The following is a 12,575-nucleotide window of genomic DNA, read 5'->3' as shown; positions in this document are numbered from 1 at the left end:
TTTTCCTAAATATTTTTGCACAACATGATAATCTATACCCCTCAACTACACATTTAATTAAAGTAGTAGTGACTTGTCCAGGGTGTACCCCGCCTTCCGCCCGAATGCAGCTGGGACAAGCGGTAGAAAATGGATGGATTACAAAATTGTAACATGGGAGGACCGTCTGCTCAGAGACAAGCCACCCACAAAAAAACTGGTGAAAGCATGCATGCCAGTGAGTAATTATCAGACCTCAACAGTTCATGCATATTATTACATCTGCCGTTTATTATTGGAGAGTAACGTGATGAGGAGGATGTGTTGGTGGCCGAGCAGGAAGTCTGCAAACACTTTGATTCACTCTTGCTGTCACCCTGCGTCACTTAAACCTGACAAAAAAAAGGATCCGGCGTTGTTGAAATATACAACACCTACAACGGAGGCCGCGTGCATGAGTATGTAGGTCACATGAATTCATGAATGGCAGAGCACAGGATGTGCGACATGTAAGATAATGAGATTGATATCGCTTCTGTGGCGTAATGTCGTCAGCTCACTGTGTTTAAGTCAAATTCTCACATAGAGTGTGAGTAGAATATAAAAACATGCTTTGAGATAAGACAAAGTGGACAAGTCGTCGTGCAGGTGCATGGTACGGGCATGATAATGGCTTTGTCTTTTCAGGCGTTGTTGTGGCTCTGTGTGAAAGGGGCTACTTTTAGAAACATTGCTCTCCCTATGTAGAACTTTTTAATAACTGTCACCTACTTGCCGTCAGCTGCGGTGGCATAGAAGTGAGATAAAAAAGTCATCTGCAAGCCATGCTGTCAGAGTGTGACTAATGACGCAAGACGATCATTGCAGAACGGTTTGGTTGATTAAGAAATAGACTTAGGAGCCAAGGGGGAGTATTGTCATGACACCTTGGTAGATTGTGCACAAACATCCTGTCATCCCTATCTTCTTAAAGACCTGACTTCATTCTTACTCCCCCGGTGACCCTTGCTTAGCAGCCACATCCTGTTTAGGCTTCCTACAGTATCTGTTTGTGTACACCTTTGAAAGTAGTCACGGTCCCTGTGCAGCACAAGTCATACATAAAGAAGACATGGCAACACGTTTAATTGGTGTCTACTCTAATACTTCATAGGTCCAGTTTATTTGTATTCATATTCTGAGTACCTCTTTACGAGAAGATGATCCTTATAGGGGGTCTCTAAATGATTTGTTAAACATTAATAAACAGTTGTTTTTCAGTTAGCCATTTGGTAGTATCTCTGTATTTTACTAATTTAAGTTGCTGCCACACTTTGGAAGTTATCTGTTAGGGCTACAGAAAAAAATCGGCTCACATTTGAATCGCAATTCTCATTTATACCGATTCAAAATCAATTCATAATTTTCCAAAATAGTTTTTTTCTTTAAGAACCAATTTTACTTTTTTAATGTGTTTACGTCATACATCAACAGCCAAGAAGAGCTTTTGTAACTTTAACCTGTTTTGAGAAGGTTTTATTAAATTTTTTATATCAAATAATATACAATTGAACCTTGATTTACGATCCCCTCTATTTGCAAACTTTTCAGTTCCCAAACTTTTAGATCGTGCCAAATATGCTTCTGTGGACAAACCATGTCTTTTTTGATTAATTGATTGATTGAGACTTTTATTAGTAGATTGCACAGTACAGTACATATTCCGTACAATTGACCACTAAATGGTAACACCCGAATAAGTTTTTCAACTTGTTTAAGTCCGGGTCCACGTTAATCAATTCATTGTAAATGGTAAATTCATGGTATTCATGGTGTACGAACACTTCATTTATCCATTCAGTACTGACTTTTTCTGGAAAATATGCCAAAGTTGTCTTATTTCATGGCGCAGGAGAACACACACACCACAGAACTCCCCCCCCCTTTTTTTATTTATTTAATTTTTTTAATTTCTTGTGCGGCCCGGTACCAATCGGTCCATGGCCCGGTGGTTGGGGACCACTGCTGTATAGCACTTAATATTGTGTTTATAGTATACATATGTACAACAATTCTTCTCAACAAAAGAGGGAAAATATAACCTTAAAGGAAAATCTAATTTAAAACATTTGTATGCGCGTACAACACTTAAGACCTTTAGCATATCTGCATGTGAAATTAAGTTATGAAATGGATTAAGCAAGGAAAGCAAACAAAGCACTAATACGATTCAGATTAGGAGAGTATGAACTATGATAAACGTCTTGAACCTTTTTTAAAAGAGATAATCTCATTCATCTCCTAGGTGAACCATAAATTACTTAACAATTTCTTTATGAGAACTTTAATATTGTGTATATGCCTAATATTTATTTATGTATTTAATGTGTTTACTTACTTATGATATATTTATTTATTCACTGTTGTGTAACAAACAGAACAAAGACATGGGATAAATCGGCTATTATATAATAATAATAATAATAATACCTGAGATTTATATAGCGCTTTTCTAAGTACGGTGCCCAAAGTCGCTTTACATGTTAAAAACCCATCATTCATTCACGCTCTACCAACCGGCGGTATAGCTCGGTTGGTAGAGCGGCCGTGCCAGCAACTTGAGGGTTGCAGGTTCGATCCCCGCTTCCGCCATCCTAGTCACTGCCGTTGTGTCCTTGGGCAAGACACTTTACCCACCTGCTCCCAGTGCCACCCACACTGGTTTGAATGTAACTTAGATATTGGGTTTCACTATGTAAAGCGCTTTGAGTCACTTGAGAAAAAGCGCTATATAAATGTAATTCACTTCACTTCACTTCACTTCACTTCACCTGGTGGTGGTAAGCTGCCCTGGGGTAGACTGACGGAAGCGTGGCTGCCAATTTGCGCCTACGGCCCCTCCGACCACCACCTATCATTCATTCAACATTCATTGAATGAATGATAGGTGTGAGCGGCACCGGGGGCAAGGGTGAAGTGTCCTGCCCAAGGACACAACGGCATGGTAAGAGGCGGGGAGCGAACCTGCAGCCCTCAGGTTTCTGACACGGGCGCTCTACCCACTACGCCATGAAAAGGGGCAGGATTAAATAAGCTCTGCTTCTTCCTACTCCTTTTCGGATGTGCTGTAGTGAAAGAACTGGAAATATGTGATGTATTACATTGTATTGAATGCATGTTCAAAATAAACTGAAACTAACTAATTAACTTAACTAAAATAGGGACTTTTTTCAAGGCTGGAACCCATTTTTCATATTTACATTGTTTCTTACGGAGAAATTAGCTTCAATTTACAAACTTTTTGATTTACGAACCCTGTTCAAGAACCACTTACAGTATGTTCGTAAGTCGAGGTTTCACTGTATTGCGAGAATCGTGTCGAAACGGGAATCTGTTCTGAATTGAATTGTCACCCCAAGAATCGGAATTGAAGTGTTGTAAAATTCATATTCCTATTATCTATTAGGAAACAACAAAAGGGGGAAAACAAATAGGGAAAAGATAAATGTATCTTAATACTTGTTCTTATCTACTGGTTTTATAGATATTTTTAAGCGTATCCAAGCCTAAATCAAAATATTGACACAGTAATGAATATTCAAACATATAAGATATTCGTAAACACTTTATAATGGGACTTTGATTGTCAGTCCTACCACATTTAGAAAACATTTTGGTACACAATGAAATAAATATAATTCTAATGAACAAAACTTAGCCCCATGTGTTAGTAATTCCCAAACTATATTTGGCATGTTTTCCTTCAAAATGTATCAATTTGCTCAGCTTCTTTCTGGAAGTCAAAATTGGCTGTGTGTTCACCAGGAAATGTTGTTGTATTTGTGCATTTGTTAGCAAACAAACATAACTGTCGGGTGTTGCGAACAAGACTGCCAGACAGAGTGTGGCATTAAGCAGAAATAAATGGCTCTCTGATTAGTGACCGGGACCGGATGAGCGCATACTTGCCAACCCTCCCGATTTTCCCGGGAGACTCCCGAATTTCAGTGCCCCCCCCCCCCCCCCCCCCCCCCGAAATTCTCCCGAATTTCTCCCGCTAAAGACACTGTCTTTAGCGTCCTCTACAACCTGTCGTCACGTTCACTTTTCCTACATTCAAACAGCGTGCTGACCCAGTCACATAATATATGCAGTTTTTACACACAGATGAGTGACTGCAAGGCATACTTGATCAACAGCCATACAGGTCACACTGAGGGTAGCCGTATAAACAACTTTAACACTGTTACAAATATGCGCCACACTGTGAACCTACACCAAACAAGAATGACAAACACATTTCGGGAGAACATCTGCACCGTAACACAACATAAACACAACAGAACAAATACCCAGAATCCCTTGCAGCACTAACTCTTTCGGGACGCCACAATATACACCCCCCCGCTACCACCAACCCCCAACCCCCCCCCACACCCATCTCCCGAATTCGGAGGTCTCAAGGTTGGCAAGTATGGGTGAGCGTCCCGACCACTAATCAGCACTCATGGCAACTAAGAAAACAAACGAGGGTGCTGAAACTGAAATAAACAACAACTAAGGAAATACCCAACTAAGCATAACATGACCTGGGAAACAGATCACGACAGCATTGACAATAAAAATATAAAATAAAATAAAATCCATCCATCAAAAGATCAGCCGCATTCAGAAGCAAGACGTGGTCTAACGCTATCTATGTTTTTTTACGACCGTCCCTGTATTTTCTCTGTTATCTGCAGGATAATAGAGTGCCAGGGATTGCCTCTTATCAGTGGGCAGATTTGTGACCCGTATGCCACAGTTTCACTCGTAGGACCTGCTAGGTAACTCTTTCAGTGCATCACATTCTTGTTTACTGGAAGTACATCATAACAAAAATGTGAAATGATGCCAGTTATTTTGATGTCTCATCAGGTCCGACCAAAAGAAAACAAAAGTCAAGAAGAAAACCAGCAACCCTCTTTTTGAAGAAACCTTCTTCTTTGAGGTACATTTTGTTAGAAGTGTCCCAATACAACTTTTTTTGGAATATCCTTGACTTGGGTTGTGAGGTATACTGGTACTAATAAAGTACCGCAGTACTAATGAATCAAAAACGGTACTATACTGCTTCTGAAAAATACTGATACTTTTTTTTTTATGGGTATTACGGAGCGCCGTCATCACGTCGTGACATTGCTGGTAAAACGAGCACAGGCGCATGTTAGGCAACTTATACGCTCAGAGTAAGCAGACATAGCGTGGAGACAGAAGAGGGAGAATGGACGCATTTTGGCTTAAAAAGTAACGATGAAGGTGAAGCTAATAAACATTAAAGCGCCGTACTGCAAGAGGTACTTTAGAACATAGTGAGCTGTTAGCTTAGGGTTTCCGCATGGCATTTAAAGTCATTGTATAGATTTTGTGAAAATGAATGCCTTAAATGACATTAAAAAGCATTAAATGCAATATCCAGAGGCATTAAAAATGTAATACAATTGTAGGACTTGGCTGATAGTCAATACGTCAATCAATTAAACGATGAATGAAAATGAACTTAAGAACGTTGCGGTCATCATTTAATTGCTACTTCTGTCTGTCTGTTTCTTTCCTTCGCCTCTGGCTTTAAAACTGGTCTTGTAAGGTCCGAAAGTGATAAAAGCTCTGCCTCCATAGCGCACACTACGCCGGATGGCAGAATGGAACGGCTCGGAGGCCCAAACTTTGCCATTTTGTCGTCACTTTAGGCGTGTAGTCCTTATTTCGTTACACCATCTCATGCTAATGAAAAAGCTGGGGTTGTTTCATTCACGACTCATTCATTCTCGCCGTCTCCAGTTGAACACACATGAGCTAACTTGGTTAACATTTGCAACTCTCGTGACGCAGGCACTTCACGTGACCTACGGTGGCCTAGGATGGACAACAAAGGCAATTCTCACAACAGACCACTTTATACATAACTTGCTATGTACTGTACCCATTTTAAACAACTGAAAGGGTGTAAAATATAATGTATTCAAGATGTTAAATGGACTTAAATTGATTTTATTGGCATTTTTCCTAATATCATTCCATGACATGTATTCCTCTGAAATAGTTAAATCAATCATCCATTTCCGAACACGAGCATCGTTTGCATTCCTATAGTATGATCATTTATTATTCTGTAAAACATGTTAATTATTTTTTTAAATTGTATCCTGATTAAAAACACATTCTCCAGTTTGTGGCTAGAGGTCATACTTTTAATTACCGGTATGCATTATTTACAGCATGTTTTAAAAAGATAAAATAAAATAATAAATACTTCTGAGTATATTTTATTGATCAACTAATTCAGAAATGGATGTTAATTTAGAGGGCTTAAGTGTAGTTCCCCTTTAATTGATTTGATTGAAGGTACAGTGATTGACAGGCGGAACCTTTTAATTGGCTATTGTCTAAGGCCGTGCACAAAGTCAGGGCACTGGATGCTACTACAGAAAATTAAATACGTAGAAATACATTCTCAAATGAAACAGTCTAGCGAGCCAATTTTAGTTTACGAGATAGTAACAGTTAATGTAAACTTTTTAACTATTCGAGGTTATTATTGTCAAATGCTTACAATTGTGTGTATACAGACATCTGTATGCTTTTGACTATAGAGTATATAATAACCTTATGGGGTCAGACATGGGTAGTTATTTTGTTTTTTAAGTGGCATTAAAAAGCATTAAATTAGATTTGCTGATACTAGTCGAAACCCTGTAGCTAGCTCGTAGCTAGTGGCTCGCTAGTGGCTAACGTCCATCTGCAGTTGGCAGTGTTTTAGCTACTTCTAAATCCTTAATCCTCACCTCCATGGGGACAAATAAACTGTTTCCTACAAGTATCATCCCTGCAGAATGAAGAATAGTTAAACATGCTTCACTACACACCGTAGGAGGATACACTAGCTAACCGCTAACAGCAAGCTAGCGCTCCTGAATGTAAACAAATGCCATCGACTGTAATGATACCAAGTACAAGACCCGTATATAGTCAATACTACAATGATAACATTGATATTTTTTTATTATAACAAAATCATTTGTCATTTTTTTATTGTTTATAAATCCATGAAATACGTCTTTGGACGTATGACCAATACATGACTGTGTAACTACTTGGTCTTGGATCCGTACCGAAATTTGCAGTATCACCCAAAACCTATGTAAAGTATCCAAACAACAGAGAATAATTATTACATTTTAACAAAAGTGTAGATAGAACATGTTAAAACAGAAAGTAATCAGACATTAACAATAAATGAACAAGTAGATTATTAATTCATTTTCTACCGCCTGTCACTCATAATTTTGACAAAATACAATATGTTACTGCATACGTCAACAGCCAAAATAGGAACCTTTGTAACCCGTTTGCTTACACACTACTAAAAAGAAGTCGTGTAGTATGTTAACTGTTATTTAATGCCGAAATTGTTCTTTGAGTGCAATAAGAAACATATTAATGTATCATAAGGTTTTCTGTTTAAATAAAGCCAATAATGACATTTCAACTCAAGCCTTGACATTTGGCCAATATCAATATGATACAATATCCTGTTAAAGTTCCTGCGGTGAAAAAGGGCCTAATATCGGTATCGGGACACCCCCACAGTTTGATGCTTTTACTCGTTAATGTTTCTCAATGTTCAACTTGATACTTCACGCTTTCTTTATGAAATACAAATATTGGCTGACAAATGGTGTGTTGATTTTCAGGTTACACGATCCAGCAGCTACTCCAAAAAGTCACATTTCCAAGTGGAGGAAGAGGACATTGAAAAACTTGAGATCAAGTTAGTTCCTTCTTTCATTCGTGAATAGCTTTGTCTATTTACAACAAAAACTAAAATCTGTGATCAAGTACACATAGTGAATCTCGGTGTACTGATAGAAAGCCTTGATTTCTGGTTAAGGATAGTGGGCCTTCCATGACAGTGGACCCTTAGTTCGTGGGGTAAGACTAGACAAAATTCGAAGGTAAACCCTCATGCATGGTTTGGAGGATTTGATTTGAAGTGGTATTGTTGCATGGTTACTCGATTGACATTTATGAACCAAGCAGAAAAGCACAGCTAAAGCAACCACTGAAAATGTTTGTGCTATTGATTTGGTTATGTAAAAAAACAAAAAAAGTATTCCCTAATTCACATGTTCTCTCCCTGGCACACGTCTATAATTGCATCTCGTACCTTTTCAGAGTTGATTTGTGGAATAATGAGAATCTGGCTCAGGATGTGTTCCTGGGGGAAACGCGGGTTCATGTCAAGATCTTGAGAAATAATCACATCCACAAAGCCTGGTAAGGACGAGACAGCACAACAATGTTATTTCACTGCTTACATATACTGTACCATGACAGAAAAACAAAACAATAATGTGTAGGAGCCATTGTTGCTATTTTCCTTACCAGGAAATAAGGCATCTGTTGCATTTACCCGCTTCCTAAAATCAGACTTTACCATGATATATGATTATAAAAATGAAACATCATTGTTGTATATTCTACATATTTGTGTTATTCCCTATCCCAACTTCATTTTGAGGTAATTTTTCTTAATGAAAATATTTTTTTCCGGTAGAATCACACTTTCTTCATGCGCTTGGGTTTTCACTCATTCTTGTTACCCTAACACATGGAATGTCAGATCTTCTGAGCACTTATTTATTTTTCTAATTATTCGAAAATATTTCAACTTTGACTTGGGGAGGAAAGAGGGGATGTCAAAATAAAATCCCAGCACAGTCCAAATATATATATTTTTTGCCCTGTTTATTTTTTAAAAACATTCATTGTTTGAGTCACTGTAATGCTGCTTAGTGTCAACATGCTACTAGCCTCAAAGCCATGTGGTTATATTTCATGTATTTGCTAATTCTATGTTTAAACTCACTCCTGTTACTCAATGGGTCATCTTTGCCACAGGAACCTTTCACAAAAAAATGCTGCTCGAGATGGGCCGATACGTATTTTAAGAAATTTAAATATGTGCATTATGAAATGAAATGAGTTTATTTCGGTCATATAATCAACCATTTTGTGTGATCAATTTAACAGCACAGATTATACATATTAACAATCATACACATACACACACAAAAAGAAAAAGGAATAGGCTGAAGCCAAGGCTTATAATTGCCTATCCTATACAAAATTAGATTGCCTGGAAGATCAACGTTAAAAAAATCAATGGGATGAAAGTAATCGTTGCTATATTTTATAATTTATAGCAACGATTACTTTCATCCCATTGATGATTATCAGATTTAGAGCTGAAAAAACAAAAGAAATGGCAACGATTTGGTCGACATATCTTCATTTCAAATATCTGTGTGTACCCGAATCATCTGTAAGTCTCTTATAAAGAACTGAATTGTAATATTATTAGTGACTCGTTTATATTTGATGATAACAAGCTTGAATGTTTTGTCTAAGTTTGATTTCACACCTTTGTTTTATTCATTTTGCAGTTGACTTCAGTTCAGTCTGCTTCATTTATGTTGCATGCAATGGTTAATATGTATACAGTACTCGCATCCACTCAAGTAAAAAGGAAAAATGCCAAAAAAGTAACTTGAGCCGAACCAATTATAGAAATTAAACACATTAAATGATGGCTAAATTACAGTAGCGTTGGCAATGCAGAATTAGGAGCTGTAGTATTCGATGAAAATGTTGAATGCAAATGTCTGTGCAGAAGTCTGAGCCATAGTCTTTGTTGCCATGGTTACATTAAACATTTCACTTACACTGCATATGAAAGTTCCAGCTGAAATGTTACATCACCAGCAAAAGAGGACACAGATGGCAAAGACAAGCGTGATTTATCGCGCACCGACAGAACCTCAATCATTTTATTTTGCGGCACTCATGAAGGGCTATTATATATAGTACCTCTGCTAAAGACTGTTTTACCATTTATTCCTTTTCACTCATTTCTTTAAGAACCACTAATGCTGATACATTCCATGTGTTTGTATGTACTTTGATATAATAATAATAATGACGACAATACAGAAGAAAGCATCGGCTTGTATCTTTAACATACGCTGTTTGAGCTGATATGGCCGCAAAGTAAGAACGTATCGCTTTGGTCTACCAGGTATCTGCTCCAACCTAAAGGGAATGGCAGCAAGTCAAAGTCTGATGACTTGGGATCCTTGCGTTTAAAGCTGGCCTACATAGAAGACACGGTGCTGCCACCTGCCTGCTACACACCACTCTGCAACCTCTTGCTCAAATCTCCTGACGTCAAGGTAAGACAATACAATCACTGTTTTTTTTATTGCATGAATTTCACATACTAGTGGTTAGGGGTGTGTCAATACAACCTTTGCACTTCCGGTAGCGATATTGGAACCTTGAGTATTGGCCAATACGATAATGATCTGATACAATATCAGCATGAATCATGCATACTTTTTTTATTTTGTTGTGTGGAATGTATGAACAGGCTTGATTGAGTAAAATTATTCAAATACAGAACAATGGTAGGTATGAAAACACTTTTTTAAAATTTATTATGAACCGTCTGGAATGCACTTATGCCATATTTAGGTTAAAGTAGAGTGGTAATTTGTTTGGCAACAGTTAGTAGTCACAAATTAATGAAGTTAAGCTCATGATACAGTAGGTTTAATCATGCAGACACTTTTGTTACTGGATCTAATGCGCTTCTGCCTTGGAGACTTTGTAAGTGATATGGAACTAAATGTATTTGATAATTGTTTATATTGACAAATGTCATGTTTGTTTAATTGAAGACACTTATTTTGTTTGTTTTTAGCTTGTGCATGTTTACCATTTGTACATGACCTGATTCAAATACAAGAAAAGACCAAACTTGTGTGCTTTTTGGAGGACATTCACATGTTAACTGGCGATCCAGCTTTGCACAAGTAAACATGCTGCAACTGCTTGTATTGGAGCTTATATCAGAGATTTTAGATGCAAGCCGATATAATCCAAAATTGTATTGGCTGATATCCATTCATCCATCCATCCATGTTTTCTGCTGATATCGAACCAATATCAATATCGGATCGGGGCACGCCTACTATTGGTTTTCTCTCTCACAGACTGCCCTCTACACACACAGTGGTGGTTTTTATTGCCTAGGGTGGCATTCTCTAGGGGGTGCTGCAAGGGGGGGAAATCATTTTTATATTCATTTGTGTTTAGCGTCCGGTGAGTGTGTTCAAGTTAGAGAATATAGTAGTTTCTGTTCTATTTGGTGGATGTATTAGGCTCTGGTCTTTTTGCGTCCACACATAGCTTAATCATTTGGGAACAAGTATAAAGACGGAAGAATAAAGGAAAGTGAAAACTAAGCGTCTACATGGGTTTAGTTCTTATAGCACATGTTGATCTATGTGGGGATTTGGCACCCACCCCACAAAGGGGTGTGACAAAAGAGGACCCCGCCCACGGCGCCATTTAAACTAGACTCGCCACTGCATGTACAGTATTGTCAAATCGGTGTGTTTCCTTTTGCAACCAGTGCCTTTCTTTACTTTCTTTACAGCCCATCTCGGCTTCAGCAGCACACATCCTAGGAGACATCTGCAGAGAGCGATACGAGGCCGTTCTGCCCACAGCTCGACTTCTCCTGCACCACAATCGTTTTGTGCCTTTCGTGTTGGCTGTGGCAGCGTTGGAGTTGGACAACACTCAGTGAGAACTCGCTTGCAGCATAAACACACCCAGTAGTGGGGGTTAGCGTCATACATGTCATGTTACATCAGGGGTGCCCACGCTTTTTCAGCAGGCGAGCTACTTTTTAAATGACCAAGTCGAGGTGATCTACCTCATATACTGTATATGTGTATATGTATATATGTATATATGTATGTGTTTGTGTGTGTGTGTGTGTGTGTGTGTGTGTGTGTGTGTGTGTGTGTGTGTGTGTGTGTGTGTGTGTGTGTGTGTGGGTGTGTGTGTGTGTGTGTGTGTGTGTGTGGGTGTGTGGGTGTATATATATATATATATATATATATAGATATATAGATATATAGATACATACACATATATAAATAAATACAAATTATTTATGTATGGATATAAATATTTTTTAATTTTTTAATTTTTTATTTTTATTTTAAAAATTAAGTTAAATAAATACAAATATTATATATATATATATATATATATATATATATATATATATATATATATATATATATATATATATATATGTATATATATGTATATATATATATATATATATATATATGTATGTATATATATATATATATATGTATATGTGTATATATATATATATATATATATATATGTGTATATATATATATATATATAATTTGTATTTATTTATTTTGCCGTGTTTGTTCACATGTTAAAGTTGTGCAAAATACCAGCATGTTTAACATTTAGATTCCCTTCTTTCATGAAGACAAGAATATAAGTTGTTGTATTACCTGATTCTGAGGACTTGCATTGATTGGAATCAGACAAGAGTCACAGGAGTGCTGACAACTTCCACATTTTAGATTTTGCATTGTGGAGGAGAAAAAAAGTCCTCCTTTCTGTCCAATGGTTTTGGCATCTCGTTTGTCCATCTTCCATACTCGTTTTTATACACTTTA

At 37.4% G+C, this 12,575-nt stretch overlaps 1 protein-coding gene across 1 annotated transcript in view; it reads left to right on the top strand.

Annotated features, from left to right (window-relative positions):
* rasa2 (RAS p21 protein activator 2) overlaps positions 1 to 12,575 on the top strand; it is a 57,758-nt gene that overhangs the window by 25,833 nt on the left and 19,350 nt on the right. The window contains exons 6-11 of the mRNA XM_062068260.1: positions 4,701 to 4,784; positions 4,876 to 4,948; positions 7,692 to 7,768; positions 8,173 to 8,274; positions 10,076 to 10,229; positions 11,498 to 11,646. Coding sequence (XP_061924244.1) covers positions 4,701 to 4,784; positions 4,876 to 4,948; positions 7,692 to 7,768; positions 8,173 to 8,274; positions 10,076 to 10,229; positions 11,498 to 11,646 — 639 coding nt within the window. The remainder of the gene's footprint in view (positions 1 to 4,700; positions 4,785 to 4,875; positions 4,949 to 7,691; positions 7,769 to 8,172; positions 8,275 to 10,075; positions 10,230 to 11,497; positions 11,647 to 12,575) is intronic.

This window comes from Entelurus aequoreus, linkage group LG13 (assembly GCF_033978785.1).
Source record: "Entelurus aequoreus isolate RoL-2023_Sb linkage group LG13, RoL_Eaeq_v1.1, whole genome shotgun sequence".
Lineage (NCBI taxonomy): Eukaryota > Metazoa > Chordata > Actinopteri > Syngnathiformes > Syngnathidae > Entelurus > Entelurus aequoreus.
The sequence above is the reverse complement of the archived record's forward strand: the minus strand, read 5'-3'. Positions and strand labels throughout refer to the sequence as shown.